Source organism: Lynx rufus, unplaced genomic scaffold (assembly GCF_022079265.1).
Source record: "Lynx rufus isolate CCGP_SWC_20201006 ecotype Redwood Valley unplaced genomic scaffold, mLynRuf1.p SCAF_4, whole genome shotgun sequence".
In the NCBI taxonomy this organism is placed as follows: Eukaryota; Metazoa; Chordata; class Mammalia; order Carnivora; family Felidae; genus Lynx; species Lynx rufus.
Genome location: NW_025814856.1, coordinates 46,806,193 through 46,824,161, shown reverse-complemented (window position 1 = coordinate 46,824,161; position 17,969 = coordinate 46,806,193). Strand labels below are relative to the sequence as shown.

Genomic DNA, 17,969 nt, shown 5'->3' with positions numbered 1-17,969 from the left:
TGAGGGGTTTTGTTTTCTTTTGTTTGCTACATTTGTAGGTATCGGTTAAGGTTTTCCCTCAAATTTAGACCATGTGCTTGTTACACCAAAGTTTCTGAAAAGCTTAGGAAACAAAGCCTAATCAATGGCCCACGTCAGAGACTGGCTGAGCCACCAAGGGAGTGACTAAGAGAATGATAAAGTTGTCATGTGGCTCAGTCATCACATTCTCAGAGTCAGGGGACTTTTTGCAACACAGAGATGTAATGGGGACTGAGAAGGAGCACAAAGAAACATTTCGTTACAACACACAAGGTAACTGGCACCTGAGATGGCCCTCTTTGTTGGCTGAGCCTTATTCCTCCAGAAGTCCTGAGAGCTAAGCCTGCCCAGGCACTAAAGAGTTATAAAGATAGCTTGAGCCATGGTCTTTTGCCTATGAAGATTCTGCTTTTACTCCTCTGTGAAAGGCAACTGGGAACCCTGCCAGAAGTCCAATCTTAGGGTTTGACCCTGAACTTTCAGGTCTGCCTTCCCAGAACTTGCAAACTGAATGTGAATATTAAGGTATGTGTTACAGGTTTCCTTCTTAAGCTATCTCATTATAAGCAAATTTTAAAGGTTTTAAATTTGATCTTGCACCATGGTCAAGTGTAGACCACATTAATGACAGCTCTTGTCCTCACATTTGGAAATGAGCTCTAGTTAAAAACAAAAACAAATTTCTCTTCATAACCAGAGAAAAACATCCAACTTCTAAAAGATGTTTTTGATGGTAAAACAGACAATAGCTGCCACTCATATATGTCTTATAGTTTTCAGAATCCTTTCCTATATCCTCCCTTAATCTTCACAGAAAGCGTTGTTAGGCCCATTCCACAAGCCAAAAGGGAAGAAATCAGGTCGGAAGGCTCAAGTTCTCTGAGCTACTTACTGTAGGCAGAAAACAAGCTACTGCCCAGGTCTCCCTCCTGAACTTTAGTGAAATTTAACCCAAACTAGCTGGCCCTCAAAGCAAATGAAGACTAGTTTTTCTACTCTTCCCAAGATACCCCAGAGGCAACAATGTTGATATTAGCTTCCTGCAAGGCACAGTCCAAGATTTAGGGGCCAGATTCGGAAACTGTTTCATCTCGAATTAAATGGAACCCAAAGAAAACAGAAGATCTTGTGCTAGCCTTTCAGATTAGCCTCGGATTCCCCTCAAGGTAAATGTGGCTGATAAGATTGGGACAACATCCCTATCTAATCAGAAAACCTCCATTTTAAAAAGCAACTCTTCAAGAAAACTGTTTTCTGCACAATCTTACAAAAGCATTAGGGGGCTGATTGAAAAAATGAAACGTACTATGGTAAAAATGCCTTTACTCTGGGGGACGTAAAAGAGGTGTTAGCTAAGAACTCAGACCGAAGTCTGATTGCCAGATGTCCAAATCGTAGCTCTGGCTTCTGAGTGACCTTGGAAAGTTACTTAACTTTTCTGGAGCTGGTTTTCTCATCTGTAAAATGAGGGTAATAAGAACCAGTACTCGAGGTACCTGAGTGGCTCAGCTGGTTAAGCGTCTGACTTTAGCTCAGGTCATGATCTCACGGTTCCTGAGTTTGAGCCCTGCATTGGGCTCTGTGCTGACAGCTCAGAGCCTGGAGCCTGCTTCGGATCCTAAGTCTCCCTCTCTCTCTCCGCCCCTCCTCCACTCGCACTCTGTCTCTCTCTCCACCCCCCCTCCCCCACGAAATAAACATTAAAAAAAAGGAACCAGTACTCAAGGGCATCTGGGTGGCTCAGCCAGTTAAGGGTCCAACTCAATCTCAGCTCAGGGGTGGATCTCAGGGTCATGATTTCAAGCCCCACATTGGGTACCAAACTGGGCCTGAAGCCTACTTACAAAAAAAAAAAAAAAAAAGAAAAAAAAAAGAAAACATATGAGTATATGGCAGTTGTGAGAATTCAATTGCTGAATGTATATAATATGTATATAATGTACCTACAAAAGTACTTTTAGTAAGCCCTATTTTTACTACTCGCAAACTCTCTGAACTGACCAGCATTTAGTAAAAGCACCTAGTATTTTTGAACCTGAGGTCTGTTGGATGAATAAGCCCCTCCTATTTTCAAAGCACTGTTTTAGGAGAAAAATATATCTAAGGAAACCTAATGTAAGCTAGGACAGGACTAAAACTCACCACAGTCCAAGAACGCCTGAAAGATATTTGAATCCTCACATCTAATTCCAGTTCTATTTAACTCAACCCGTTCTAGCTTCTATACTCACGGTCCTAAATCTCTGTGATGTGGAGTTACATCCCACAAGGTGATCCAAATTCAATCTCCTCTTAACTCTGATAGTTGAAGGAGATGACCTAGGTGTATGTTGGTGCTTTTAAAGATACCCTGCATTGTAAATAAATAGGCGGATATTCCAGTTTTCAGAATCAATCTTGTCTGAGTCAATCAGTGCACTAGGTTCCTAAAACTGTGAAGCTAGAAAATAGGTCTGGCCCCATAACAACCTCAAAAGGTACAAGGATACTCCCAGAGATTCCTATGTTAAATATCAGGGTTAAAATAGTCTATTAAAAGGAGGATTTTTCTACTCTAAGAAATTATAAATGATTTAGTACCCAAAACAGTAATGTAAAAAAGAAACAAGTGATGTAATGATAACTTTTAAAACTCAGCATTGCTTCTTTCTGAAGCAGTATCTACTTGCTTTGTAAAAGGTGGAGTAGGGGTAGGGGAAGACTTAAGCAAAAACAGGGAGGAGATTACCTATTATCCCATCAATTTGGTGATCCAACTCCAGAATTAAGGTAATATTGTTTCCTCAGCTGGGTAAGAAAAGCTAAATTTCTCATATTCAAAACTGTATATGGGGCGCCTGGGTGGCGCAGTCGGTTAAGCGTCCGACTTCAGCCAGGTCACGATCTCGCGGTCCACGAGTTCGAGCCCCGCGTCGGGCTCTGGGCTGATGGCTCAGAGCCTGGAGCCTGTTTCTGATTCTGTGTCTCCCTCTCTCTCTGCCCCTCCCCCGTTCATGCTCTGTCTCTCTCTGTCCCAAAAATAAAATAAACGTTGAAAAAAAAAAAAACTGTATATAATTATCGTTCCCACCTATTTAATGGGCAGAAATCCAGAAGTTTGTCAACACACTCTGCTGACTGACAAGACACGGGGGACAGGAACTAGAACTAAAAAGTGGTCCATCCCCTATAAAGGGCAGATTGACAACTCCTGGCATAAAGACAAATGCATTTACCCTCTGACCCAGTCATGGTTATGTGAATTACTGCAAACGTCCAAGATTCACTGCAGTACTGGTTACATAAGCAAAATGTTATAAACAGCCGAAATGTCTATCAACAGGGGACCATTAGGTAAACTGGAATCTGTAACAGTGAAAACCACATACACAATGAATTGGGAACCATGGTGCTGTGAAGGAGAATTGGGACCTCTCTCTATATTGATACAGAAAGATCGCCAGGTAAGTGTAAGTGGAAAAAAGCCATGTTCAAATCAGTATGCCACCTTCAATGTAAGAAAGGGATTTAAATAAATAATAAAAAAAAAGCGCATACATATTTCTACTTGCTTTTATTTTGTATAAGGAAAACACTAGAAAAATAAATATGAAAGTGATATAAGGGGCACCTGGGTGGCTCAGTCGGTTAAGTGTCTGACTTCGGCTTGGGTCATGATCTCGCGGTTTGTGGGTTCGAGCCCTGCCTTGGGCTCTGTGCTGACAGCTCAGAGCCTTGAGCCTGCTTCAGATTCTGTGTCTCCGTCTCTCTTCCCCTTCCCTGTTCGCACTCTGTCTCTATCTCAAAATAAACAAACATTAAAAAAAATTTTTTTTTAAAGAAAGTGATTTAAGGATTACCTGTAAGGCCAGAGTGGTGGTCGAAGGGCAGTTGGTTACTCAGTCATGGGTGGAACCAAGAGTTCATTTTTTTTAGGTATTTTCAATTGTTGAATCATGTAACTCACCTATTAAAAATCATTTAAAGGGGCGCCTGGGTGCCTCAGTCGGTTAAGCGTCCGACTTCGCTCAGGTCATGATCTCACGGTCCATGGGTTCGAGCCCCGTGTTGGGCTCTGGGGCTGACAGCTCAGAGCCTGGAGCCTGTTTCGCATTGTGTCTCCCTCATTCTCTGACCCTCCCCTGTTCATGTTCTCTCTCTCTCTGTCTCAAAAATAAATAAATGTTAAAAAAAATTTTTTTAAAAATCATGTAAAAAAATAATAAAGCGGACCTAGGAAGTGGTAAGCTTCCTTTCCGCACCTGTTCTAACTACTAAATCACTAAATCCAATGCAGTGATTATCCATCAAGAACTAATGTTCACCATCCATGTGCCATGCCCCACGCTTTAGGTAACTGATGTTTACAGAGAAAGTGGAAATCATAAAAATTCTTAACCTTCTTTTAAGGGTGAGAGCTTGTGCTTTCCATCAGTTAGTGGTATGATAAACGTGAACAATTTCTTTTTCCTTACAAAATGATACAAATAGAAAAAGGAGTTACCTAATTCATATACTGGGTAGCAGCAGATACAAATGATGCACTTTTAATATGTAGAAAGAAGACACACATTGTGTGATATAGATTGTAGAAAACTGAGGGTAGGCCAAAGCTGTAGATTATCTAAAAGCTGGTTGAAGGAGACACCGTAACGGGCAATCTATTAATATTCCACCTCCTATATTCAAAAGGGAATACGCTGGCTTTGTTGTTTTTTTTCCCCTCTCACTACTTTGAAAAGAAGTATTTTCTTAACTGTTCCAGTTTTCCCCAAGCTCCAAATAAATTCTAGCAGAACCCAGCAACACGGCAGTTATAAAGTGTTAAACATTAGCTCTAAAAGTTTGCCCCCGAGTTTGTAGTAGATATGTATTTTTCTACACTGTATACCAGAATAAACATTTTTCTGCAGTCTGGGAGAAAAGCTTTAAAATTTTTAAATGGCTTTCAAAATATAAGCCCCTATGTTTTACAGCATTTCCTTCAAACAAAATCTAAGTTACTGTATCATTCTATAAAATGTCTGTGATCTCTAGCCCTTAAATGTGTTAAAGTGATAAAATGTAAATATTTGTGCTTTTGGATTATTTGCAAGCTGAATAACATGCAAAGTTAACATATTCACTAGGGCGAATGGGCCTTTTCATCTTTCTTCTCTGCTGTTTTACCACCATCCACTCCTCTTGGCTATAGAACCAGTCTGTTAGGAGAAATTATATTAGAAATCTTCTACATTTCATTTTATAGATGGGAAAACTACAGAGCCAGAAGGGATTCAGCAACTCATCACACAATCAGTTAATAAAAACAAAAGAACCCATATTCTCAAATGTCAATCCAGCACTCGTGACAGAGTCAAACTGTATTAGCATTTTCAACTGACAAATTATTTCCCTGCCTCATCCCTTGACCTGCAAGCCCCCATAAAATGAAGTTAAAGTAGATTTCCCACTCTGATTCCTGCTAGGAAATCTGCATCACCTAAGTTACCAGCTGCCTTGCATACCAGCTGCCTTGCGGTTTTAAAACAGAATTACCTTACTGAAGAGAGAGCTTGTTAATGAAATGGAATAATGAATGACTACTGCCGTTGCTTAGATTAAGGAACTTCCCATTGCCATCTATCATGTCAATGACTTGCTTCTGTTTCCCTAAGAACATTCAAGAGGCAGCAATTACAAAAGCGCCCATTTTTATTAATAGCTGAGTTTAAAACAGAAATTGTGTGGAGGCTATTTACTAATCAACAGGAAACACCTGCAGTGGCCCCCACATTTGTAGATGTGCAAGCTGAAGGGAAGTTGGTAAGGCTAGTGTTTGCTTTACGGTCTTCCTTTTCAAGTATGTTCACAGGCATGCACGTTGTTGAGGGCACATTTAAAGTTTTTTAAGAGAAAAAAACATCTTGAATACTAAACATGCTGGTTTCCCCACAATGGAATTTTTAAAGTATTTGGCCAATTCGATGTTACATTATAATGCTGACTATGGTAAATTCAGACTTCCACTCCAGTTTTCAATCTGCCAGACCCTGAGAGGTTGGAATCACCAAATCAACAGGATTTCAGTGTAACTGGATCTTGTATGGATAGAATTACACAAGGCAATTAATTCCTCAGTCAAAACAATGAATACTAAAGTAGCCACAGCCCAATACATCCAATTTACTTGACGGAATCAAAGGGACAGATTTTTGTAAGTCTCAATTTTTGAAAGCAGATATCAACTTGAAAATCAAGGATACAGGAAGCTAAACTTATATCCTCCCTGCACCCCTACCCACTGGCCCCAGGGACACACACACTCCTTCAAAAATCACTTTGGTAGGAGAGTGGTGAGAAGAGGGCAGGTGAACAGCCTAACTCAATCTCTCCACCAATCCCCTACAAAAACTGAATCTGGATATCCTCGAAATTTCTGTCCTAGAAATGCTGAATCACACCCAATTGGCCAACATGGTTTGACTATCCAGAACAACAGTATGGATATAGGAGAAAAAGCCAGGCTGAACTTTTCTTGAGTAAAACTACATAAAAAATCCCATCTTTGCAGTAGCTTTGAGGAGATAAATGTTCACTTTTATAGTGCAAAAGATAACACACAGGAAAGGAGACCAAATGGCTTTACTTTAAACATGTGCCTTTGTGGGAAAACCATAACGTTTGACATTTAAAATCTTTTCATTCTGGAACTCTAGTCAGTAAGTAGGCATGCCTTGCAACTTCAATTTATTAATAAAGTTTCATTATGATTTTTAAAAAGAATAGATAATAAAATGCTTAACTAGCTCTTGCCACTTGTGAAAGTCTTAAATTTGGTGTATCATGACAGTTTACAGGTAACAGCATCTCCTCCACCCTGCCTCCCCCCGCCAAATCCTAGTATCAATTCTGTGGATATTGTAAAAGTTTACTTCTATGTTAACTAGCCCACAGACCCAGTTCTTTGAGAAATGAGCTGATTTCTTTCTAGCACATTGTCTGTGGACCCTCCTCACGATAACTTTCTTTCTGTCCCCTTCCAAAAACGTCAGCACCTTCCATCAGGATGCACATTTTCAGTTAAAATGGTCAATACAACCCTCAAAATGCAAGTTTATTGAATAAAGCTGAGAAGAGCAGTAAACAGACAAAAAATGCATCACCTAAATTAAAAAATTCACGTATTTACAAAGTTCAGTAACTGTTAAGTTTTCACATGCAGAAGTTAATGCACAGGAAAATGTTGGTAGTAGAGTTTGGATGTCTTGAAATGCTGAAAGCAATGAACAGACACACAAACACATTTAAGGTTTAGCTATAGGTCAAATAACAAACCTATGCGATCCCCACAGAGTCACACTTTCTAGTTCCAATTCCTCCTTTTAGGCACAAGCAAATTGCCACATTCTCTGTAATGGTTCACAGTGACCATTAATGGTGTTGAGCTACAGTAGCAAGTTTAAATTTCCCTTCATTTACAGAACCATCCATCCCATCAGGGAAGTATGCAACATGCTTCAAAGAATAGGAACAGAATTTTAAAAGCTGAGATTCTACTCATAAAAATGCGAATGGAGGAAAACAAGGAGTATCTGTGCAACACAGTGCAGTACTTTGTACAGAATATTGTTAAGGCCATGGCAGTCTATAAATTAAAACTGGTATTCATTAAAAGAACTCACTGTTGACTGCACTTCTGAGTGCTCAACATGTCTGGAAATGCACTGTCTACATGAGTGCTGCTTAACAAAAGAAACAAAATCACACACAGTGTGAGGCAACACATAAGCGGGTGTACCATAGAGTTTTATCTACTACAGTGGTTTATGTGAATAACAATTTACAAGTGAACCAGTAGTAATATGTCCCTTTGTGTATATGGACATCACTAAACTACAAAACATGTTCGTTTTAAGTTTGTATACATCTCCGTATCATAGAAGCAAACAATCCACAGCATCAGCTCCTCAGTTCCCCGGGTGATTATTAAACAACCTGTAGACGTTGCGCATGATTACATTAGATAGAGCAGGCAGGTCTAGAGTTGTCACAATAATCGAGATGTCTAATGGCACCAGACAAAAGAGTGCCAAACCTTACATCAATAAGAGAGAAAAATAAGAATTTTTATTTCTAAGTATCTATTGTGCTGAAAGTCTATGACTGGATATAAAAAGTCGAGAGTTAGAGTGTCATGCAGCAGCACTGATTTAATGACTGGAGAAAGAAAGAACAAACAGGTGTTTGAACAAAGTCTGACATTCTTAGCACATTTTATTATATTGGCTGGAATGCTCTAAATTCATGAAAGCTTTTGAGAAAATCCTCGATTCCCAACCCTTTAAAAAAGTGTGTTGAACCCAGAAAAAAAAAAAAAAAGAAGAAGAAAAAATAAGAGAAGTAATGATCTGGACAGATACACAACAGCATGCCTCAGTTCCTCCCATATTCCCAACTGCTATCTGGTGATGAAGAATTCTCAGAAAGCAGAATGTTTTTTAAACTCATATACGATCTCACCAGTGTAAAGAACCAATTAACAACACTGATCTGGTGCCTTCACTCACTCTTTGCAGACCATTTTTTAAACTCCTAAGGTGTAATTATACATTTCACATGCATTTGTGAGACAGGTAAACATTATGTTTTTATCCCACATGAGTCAGGCTAAAGGTTTTCTAAATACTGTGTGTGGCACTAGAAACTTCATGCTGTATCAAGTCAGTATCAGTATTAAGCTAATGGACTCTATAACGAAGTATCATAGACATTTACCGAAAACCAATATAAAAATCTGGCCCAGAAAGACCAGAACATATATATGCAATTGTCTTGATTTAAGATGGTCACATGTGTTTGGGGTTTTTTGTTTTTTGTTTTTTTTTTTTTTAAAAAAAAGCTCTACACACTGTTTAAGACAAGTATGTATAAGAAGCTTTTTTGTGTGTGCTGACTTTATCATGACAACTCTAGCTGATTCTTTATGAAGGATTAGGGATACACATCTTCAGCAGTGCACATGAGAAATAAACTCTGAAAAAGGCAATTTCTTGGGATTAGGAAGGACCGTATTCTGGGAAGTACTTCAGAGGAACGGACAATAATTCTAGGATTATAGCCAGGAAGGACTGGATGACTTCAGGAGATGCTTCAGCTTCTTCTAGACTTTGAATGTTGAATAAGCCACTGAAGTGTGATATCTAAAGATGGAGGGAAAAAAATTGAAGGCATTAAGATATCAAAGTTAAGAAACTACTAAACATGAGAGATAATATTTAAAACGCAGCTAATTCAAAACACATGCTGGCCCTGCCCTCTTCTGCTTTTCTGCATCTATACTACTATTCTCCATTACCGAAACATCAAGAGGGCAGTCTAAGGAATTATGAGAGACTCATGAGGTCTCTGTGCTCAGGACAGCTTGTGCCATCTTTTTATTCACTCAAAAATTTACTAACTGCCTTAAGACAAGGTACTATTACATGAAGTGCCAGGAATGCAAAGATATGGGAGAAACCCTCTTTGCCCTCAGGGAGTTTTTAGTGTCAAAGCTGGAAAACAGAAGAAATCATTTGGGGTTGGGAGGAGGGTTGCCCGGCAGAATTCCAGGCAAAGGAAACAACAAAAGCAAAAGAATAAACAAAGACATGAACACTGTGGAGATCTGGATGGGTTATATTTGATAAGATGTGGATGAAGCACAAGGATGGTGGAAGGGGCTGCCACTCGTTGCTAAGGCTACAGCAGGAGTTCTCACTTCACCTTCTGGACATTTTGGACTGGGTAATTCTATGCTGGGATGGGAAGAGGGCCTTTCTTGTGCATGGTAGACCATTTTGCAGTATCCATGACCTCTACCACTAGATGCCATTATCACTCCCCCTCCACACTCATAGTTGTGACAGCCAATAATGTCTCCAGATATTGCCAAATGTCCCCTGTGAGCAAAAATGTCCTCAACAAAGAACCACAGACAAGAGGGAGCCAGATATCCTTGTATCTCACTCTAAGGTGCTACTAAGTTTGGGTTTTATTCTCAAGTCAACTAGAAGTTATTGGAGAATTTTAAGCAGAGAACATATATTACTTTATTTTAGCATGCTCAACAATGGCAACAGAGAACAACTTGGAGAGCTGCTAATACAGATGCCAAATACCACAGCAGGAATAGGAAGTGGAGGAAGGCCTGAAGCAAACCAGTGCTATAGGGATAGAAGAAGGAAATGCAGAATTGACTAACATACAGAATAGAACAAACTGCCTATATGTAGTGGGTAAGAAAGAATATTCTGACTTCAATGAGTTGTGTATGTCATGGAGCTGCTGACAAACACAGTGGCTAAACAAAGAACAGACTTGAGAATTAAAAGATTAAGAATTTAGCTGTAGGGGCGCCCAGGTGGCTCAGTAGGTTAAGCATCTGACTCTTGATTTTGGCTCAGGTCGTGATCTCATAGTTCATGAGATTGAGCCCCACATCGGGCTCTGCACTGACAGTACAGAGCCTGCTTGGGATTCTCTCTCCCTCTCTCTCTCTCTCTCTGCCTGTCCCCCCACTTGTGCTCTCTCAAAATAAATGAACATTAAAAAAAAAAAAAAAGAATTAAGCTATAAAGCACATCAGGTTTGAGGTGTAAGAAGATAACAGGCATGGAGATGTCCAGCAGGTAGTTTTAGCTCTATGGATCTCAGAAAGGGATGCGGACTGGTAAGGTACCATAATAGAGATGGCAGGTGAAGCTATAGTAGCTGAAATTAGCTAAGAAAAGCACTTCGAGTGACAAGAGAAAGCAGCTAAGTCAAACACTGAGTCACTGTCATTGAGTTCTTTAAAATGTGTCATCTATCAAAAGGAGCATTTGATTCTCCAAGCCTGAGAGCTGAGTGCAAATTCAGTTTCCCAGCTAACGTGTTACAGAAACTGTACTCCACACACATATAAAGAATAGCCTAGAGCTGAGATCTGAACAAACATGATCTGCTCAGAGTTGTGAAAACAATGATTTAACCTGATTGCTGAACCAGACTGTGCACTTTCAAAGGGGGACAGCAGTATGCAGGAAGAGCAAAGCCATGTTCATTAGAACTGAACGGAAAGAAAGGTAAAACTGAAAGTGAAATGCCTAGTTTTAAATATTTAAGATATTCACTTAAAAAAATCAAAACTTGTGGACACTGGACAGAAGTCATATCCTAAAGACAGATGGATCCTTAAGACTAGATAAAAAGGCAGAAAAGAAATAAGATACTCAGAAAAAGAAGTCATCTTCCATGACAAAAAGGGCCACAAACACGAGACATCTTTGCAAAAATCATGTTCCCAGAAGTAATCTGTTCTATGTGTGGTCTGAGGACACATTACTCAAGTATTTCATATGCCACATTAGGAAGCTGGAAGGAGAATATACAATCCATGTGTACTGAGATACCTTTGGAACAATTTAGTAAATTCACAAATTTGGTTCTAAAATGTTGTAAAAGCTGAAATTAAGGAGGATGTTCTGACTTGATTATCCAAGAAGTCTAATCTAATTCGCTATTAGCTGCATTTCTTGCTCCAAATTCTCATTTACAAACTGCTTATTTGAATCTAGGTAGAGTGGATCCATGTCCTAGGGCTTGATAATACAAAGTGAAGCAGGAGTTCTACAATCACATACTGGTGTCTCTGGAGCTCTATGACAGACTAGGAAGATCAGCCTCAAATAGCAAAAGTTCTTTCTCATCAGCTCTCCAGCATTTCCTTCCTACATGAGCTCCCAAGATTTTTTCAAGAAACTATCTGGCTAGTTTGTTAAGGTAATAAAATAAAGGATTTTTTTTCTCCTTTCAATAACTTCTTTTTCCTATTTTATGAAATACTAGAGAGTATTCAAGGTGGTAAAATAGATTTACAGAATAGCACAATGCCCTAAAAATTACGGTTAGTATAGAACAGTGTTTTTCAGCCTCGCCACTACTGCTGACGTTTTAGGCTGGTCGATTCTTAGCCGTGGAGACTGTAGCATGTTTAGAATATCTCTGGTCTCTACCCACTATGTGCCAGCATCACAGTCCTCATTATGACAACCAAGTGTCTCTGGACGTTGCCAAACATCTCCTGGGGAAAAAAAGTCCTTTGATGAGAACACTGTTGTACAAGTAAATACTCTCATGGCGTCACAACTTAAAATTTAACAAGAATTCCTCTTAACACGGGGGGGGGGGGGGGATTTTTTTTAATAAACTATGTAACCCTAAGTGTTTGAAGAATCTGCAAATTATCTGAATGCTCACAATATAACAAACCACTTATTCTACCCATTTAATAGAGGAGAGTTTGTGTCCATCACCAACTTATTAGGCTCAAACTGCTTTTAGGTGCTCTTTAAAGGAAGCTCAGGGAGGCCTGGCTGGCTCAGTCAGTGGAGTATAGGACTCTTGATCCTGGGGTTGTTAAGTTCAAGCCCCATGTTGGGTGCAGAGATTATTTAAAAATAAAATCTTGGGGTGCCTGGGTGGTTTAGTCAGTAAAGCGTCCGACTTCAGCTGGGGCCATGATCTCACGGTTTGTGGGTTCAAGCCCTGCATCGGGCTCTGTGCTGACAGCTCAAAGCCTGGAGCCTGTTTCGGATTCTTTGTTCCCTCTCTCTCTGCCCCTCTCCTGCTTGCACTGTCTGTCTCTCTCTCTCAAAAATAAATAAACATTAAAAAATAGTATTAATAAAAATAAAATCTTTATGAGGCACCTAGATGGTTTAGTAGGTTAAGCATCTGATTCTTGATTTCAGCTCAGGTCATGAACGCATGGTTGTCAAGACTCAGCCTAGGGTCAGGCTCTGTGCTGACAGCGTAGACCTGCTTGGGATTCTCTCTCTCCTTCTCTCTCTGCCCCTCTCCCACTCATGCACACATGCTGTCTCTCTGTCTCAAATAAACTCAAAAAAAAAAAAAAAAAAAAAGAAAACCCTCAAAATAAAAAGTAAAATAAGATAAAATAAAATAAAAGGGAAAGAAAGCCCAGAATTAGCCAGAAAACTATCAACAATTTGAGCTCATCAGAGCATGTTTGAGAAGGTATGGGGAAAAACTTGATAGACTAGAAATGACTTGGGAAAAAAGTTAACTATGGTAAGAACCAATACATAATGAACGAGGCTAAAGGAAAAAAAAAAAATCTCAGAATACCTTTTAAACACACTTTTTTGGCACTATTTACAAGGGCCAATACAAGTTTTCGGTGTTTTTTTTTTTTTTTTCTTTTTTAATTGGAGGTGTGACTATGGTAAAACGGTCAGAGAGAGATAATGTTTTTGGCTTTGAATATGGAGGAAGGAGCCATGAGCCAAGAAAGCAGGCAGGATCTAAAAGGTGAAAACAAGGCAAGAAAATGGAGTCTCTCCTAGAGTCTCCAGAAAGAGCACAACCTGTCATTTTAGTCCTTGATTTCTAGCTCAGTGAGAACCATGAGAGGCTGCTAATTGACAGCAGCAATAGAAAACTAATACCCCCATGTGACATCCACCATATGTCAAATGTTGTAATGCATTGTCACATTCCCTCTCACAAGAGAGTTTTGAAATTGCTGCCATTATCACCATTTTATAGATGAGTGAAAACTGGAGATCAGGGAGGTTAAGTGCTTTGTCCAAGGCCTGTCAGAAAGTAACTTAGGACCAAGTGTTCTGGCCTGAGGCTGCGTGACTCCAAAGCACATGCTCTCTGTAGCCTACTATGCAGCAATGACAGATAGCCTCATTTTTCTGTACTGACCCACACAGTGATCTTTTTCATCAGCGACCACCAAAACTGAGAAAAGTGAAGGTGCCACAAAAATCCCTAGGCTCCTACCCAGCCGCTTCAAGATGCATGCATTGAACTCTCCTTTCATAATTTGGTTGAGCCGGTCATGTCCAGACAAGAACCATGTGACTTAGCGTGAGTAGCTTTTTTCGTGAAGATTATACTTTACCACTGAGTATATTTTATTGCATTGTTAGAGGTCTTTTCACTCAAGCAAGCAACTAACAGGTTGGAATAGTCATTTATCTTGTCAAACTCTTCCAGTCCTCTTTCCTTTTTACCTTTGACTCTTTTTACCCTTCCAATATACTTTTATTACATAATCTCTCATAAATTAGTTAAGAAACTAAAGTCCAACCAGATATACATATTCTTTAAGGACACTGCACTAGATTGAAGAGAGTCCCCTAAAAATTCACACCTACCAGAACTTTAGAATTTATTTGGAAATAGTCTTTGCAGATGTAAGATGAGATCATACTAGATTAAGGTAGGCCCTAATCCAATGATATATGTCTTTATAAGAAAAGAAAATACACACAGAGACACACACAGAGGAGAAGGCTGTGGGAGGCCAGAGACAGAAGCTGGAGTTATGCCATCTCCAAGTCAAAGACTGCAGGCAATCACAAACTAAGAAAAGGCAAGGAAGGATACTCCCCAGCAGCCTTCAGGGCCCTGTGACACCTTGAGTTTGGATGCCTCTCCTCCTGAACTTAAGAAAATAAATTTCTGCTGTTTTAAGCCACCCAGTTTGTGGTACTTTGCTATGGCAATTCTAGAAAATTTATACAGACACTTAATAGATAAAGGGTACTTTTGGCTTATATCTCCAATAGAGTACTGACACATTGCAGTAATATACTGGTTCAATAAATGAACAATTGTTTCAGTGCCTATAGACCAAATAATAGACCAATTTTTGTGAAGTCTTATTTCAAAAACATCATTGTTAAAAAGCACAGCTGGATACTAGCTCGACCAAAATTAATACAATAAATTGATATCACATAATGTTTAACTTCATGTCTATTTCACTTCTTTAAATAGCATAGAGCACATTCAGGATGTGTATTTGCTGTCAAAATATATAATGTCTATTATTTTTCCTGAGGCAAAAACAACAGTACTCTAAAAGGGAAGTCAATTAAACAGAAATGGGGAAAATAAACAGTAGAAAGCATTAAGACACCTTTCCAGTAATACCCATTTCTTCAACAGTCATTTCTTACCTATATTATCCTTTTCTTTGCAAGAAATTGAATAGCAGCAAATTTCTCTATCCTGAATAGCAGACAGGTTCCTATAAGAAGCAGAATTAAGAGAATAAGTCAGTGCCTAAAACAACCATACTTATCACCCTTTGTTCCATTTCCTGGTCTTTTTATACTGAAGAAATTATTTTACCACTACTGAAATTTTAGAAATTCACTTCTCTGGTGGGCCAAATTTACCATGTTTACCTAAAAACATAGCAATAAGCATTACTAAATAACGGCGCCTGGCTGGCTCAGTCAGAAGAGCATGCGACTCTTGATCCTGGGGTTGTGAGTTCGAGCCTCATGTTGGGTGTAGAGATTACTTTAAAATAAAATCCTTAAGGGGCACCTGGGTAGCTCAGTCAGTTGAGCGCCCCACTCTTGATCTCAGCTCAGGTCATGATTCCAGAGTCATGGGATCGAGCCCCATGTCGGGCTCTGTGCTGAGTGTGGAGCCTGCTTAGAATTCTCTCTCTCTATCCTCTCTGCCCCTTCCCCCGTCTCACGTGCTCTCTAAAAATAAAAATTAAAAATTAAAAAATAATATAAAGATGCTAAACAAAGTAGTGGGCAAAAAAGTGTAATTGAGAACCAAACTTTTTTAAAAACACCATCATTCTTTCTTAAGACATACATTTTTTCGGGGCGCCTGGGTGGCGCAGTCGGTTAAGCGTCCGACTTCAGCCAGGTCACGATCTCGCGGTCCACGAGTTCGAGCCCCGCATCAGGCTCTGGGCTGATGGCTCAGAGCCTGGAGCCTGTTTCCGATTCTGTGTCTCCCTCTCTCTCTGCCCCTCCCCCGTTCATGCTCTGTCTCTCTCTGTCCCAAAAATAAAAAAAAAAAATAAAAAAAAAAAAAGACATACATTTTTTCAATTAGCTGTTTTTCGTCCAAGGCATTCGGAAGATCTCTCTTGTTTCCGAGTACTAGTACCTTTAAAAAGAAAAGATATTAACAATAAACTTTTATGTAAGAAAAGGTCACAGAAGCATATGATAGTCATATCTGTGGACATGAAAACTGGAATGGTACCACATGCCATACTATTAAGGCATATTTGTGTCAAGTGGTAGCCTATCTCATTCACTCTGTCATTCAAATCAGCATCCATTTTAACTTCTCCCACACAGATGCCCTTAATCCAACATGTGGCTGCCAAATTCTATTTAAAATATTCTAAGTCTTGGGGCACCTGGCTGGCTCAGTTGGTTAAGCATCCAACTTCAGCTCAGGTTGTGATCTTGCAGTTCGGGGGTTTGAGCCCCACATCGGGCTCTTTGCTGCCAGTGAGGTGTCCCTCTCTCTCTCTGCCCCTCTTCAACTGGTACTCTCACTCTCTCAAAAATAAGAAATAAACATTTAAAATATTTTAAGTCTAGGGGCACCCGGATGGTTCAGTTGGTTAAGCATCCAACTTCAGCTCGGGTCATGATCTCATGGTTCCTGAGTTCAAGCCCCACCCACATCAGGCTCTCTGCTGTCAGCCTGTCAGCACAGAGCTCGCTTCAGATCCTCTGTCCCCCTCTCTCTGCTCCTCCCCCACTTGCATTCTCTGAAAAACAAGTAATATTTTAAAAAATAAAAATAAAATAAAATATTCTAAGTCTAGGGACACTTGGGCAGCTCGGTTGGTTGAGTGTACTGCTCTTGATTTCAGCTCAAGTTATGATCCCAGGGTCATAGGATCAAGCCCCACAGTGGGCTCCATGCTGAGCATGGAACCTGCTTGAGATTTTCTCTCTCCCCCTGCCCCTCTCCCCCACTCACACTGTCTCTCTCTAAAATAAGAAATAAAATATTCTAAGTCTAGGGGCTCCTGAGTGGCTCGGTCAGTTAAGTGTCCAACTCTCGATTTTGGCTCAGGTTATGACCTCACAATCATGAGATTGAGCCCCAAGGCAGGCTACAAGCTAGGTGTAAAGCCTGTTTAAGATTCTCTCTCTCCCTCTCCCCAACTTGTGCTTTCATGCTTTCTCAAAAAAAAAAAAAAAAAAATCTGAGTCTATGGTATGCATTCTGCTATTTCTAAATAAATCTCTACCAACACAACCAAGAGTGGGGGAACAATTTTTTAGCCATTTTTTTGTTAACCATTAATCATATAAACACATAAATAGGCTTTTAAAATTCCTGATCCATCCTACAGAATACCACGTATAAATATTCTAAGACAATGGTTAAGTCTGGAGCTCAGAATAAATATAGCAGCTCTAAACTGTAGCAATAAATGCTGTCATCAGGTTGCTAGATGTGCTTTGAAAAGAAAGGAAAGCAGAAACAGGCTTCCCAATTACCAATCTATCTTTCTCAGCTATGTCCTTTCTGCCTTAGAGAGAGCGAGAATATGAGTACCTGTAACATACCTGATGATATCCAAACTCTAAAGTCAGTGTTTTCTAAAAAACCTGTATCTCAACAAAGTACATGCCAGGTCTACCTTGTCATACCTATTCCTTTCACTTAATACAGCATACTCTCAGCTGACTCCATACACTTTGACCAATCGTACTCCTAGGCCCCAGACTGTGACTCTGCACAAAGGACAGAAAGCCAGGGACACCAGGGGCTCACAGGAGAATGCACTACAGGGAGTCAGAGTGTCAAGAGCCAAACCTCAATACCTTTGGTCAGCCTGTCTCCCCTTTCCCAACTCCCATGCCTCTCTATACTCTTATTTAAATCACACCAGGTTCTCAAGCTGGACCTGCCTGAGTTTCTAAAAATAACATCACGGTCATTTGCTATCAATGGTCAGTTTGGAGGTTGCCTAGCATTTTAGACCTCTTACTACATTTAAGAAACCTCCTCCTACCATATGAATCTGCCTCCCAACAGAGCTTCTTGCTTCTGTGGATCATTTTTCCCCAGATTTCCTTTCTGCTAGATCTAGAATTGACCAAAACCTTCCAGGCAGAGCCAATTACACAAGAAAGCAGGAGGGAGAA

General features: G+C 39.9%; 1 protein-coding gene across 1 annotated transcript in view; it reads right to left on the bottom strand.

Annotated features, from left to right (window-relative positions):
* Positions 1-7,078: 7,078 nt before the first annotated feature.
* ARL8B (ADP ribosylation factor like GTPase 8B) overlaps positions 7,079-17,969 on the bottom strand; it is a 48,585-nt gene continuing 37,694 nt past the window's right edge. Inside the window, exons 5-7 of the mRNA XM_047095610.1 lie at positions 15,890-15,957; positions 14,997-15,067; positions 7,079-9,182 (exon numbers count right to left, since the gene is read on the bottom strand). Coding sequence (XP_046951566.1) covers positions 9,133-9,182; positions 14,997-15,067; positions 15,890-15,957 — 189 coding nt within the window. The 3' untranslated portion in view covers positions 7,079-9,132. The remainder of the gene's footprint in view (positions 9,183-14,996; positions 15,068-15,889; positions 15,958-17,969) is intronic.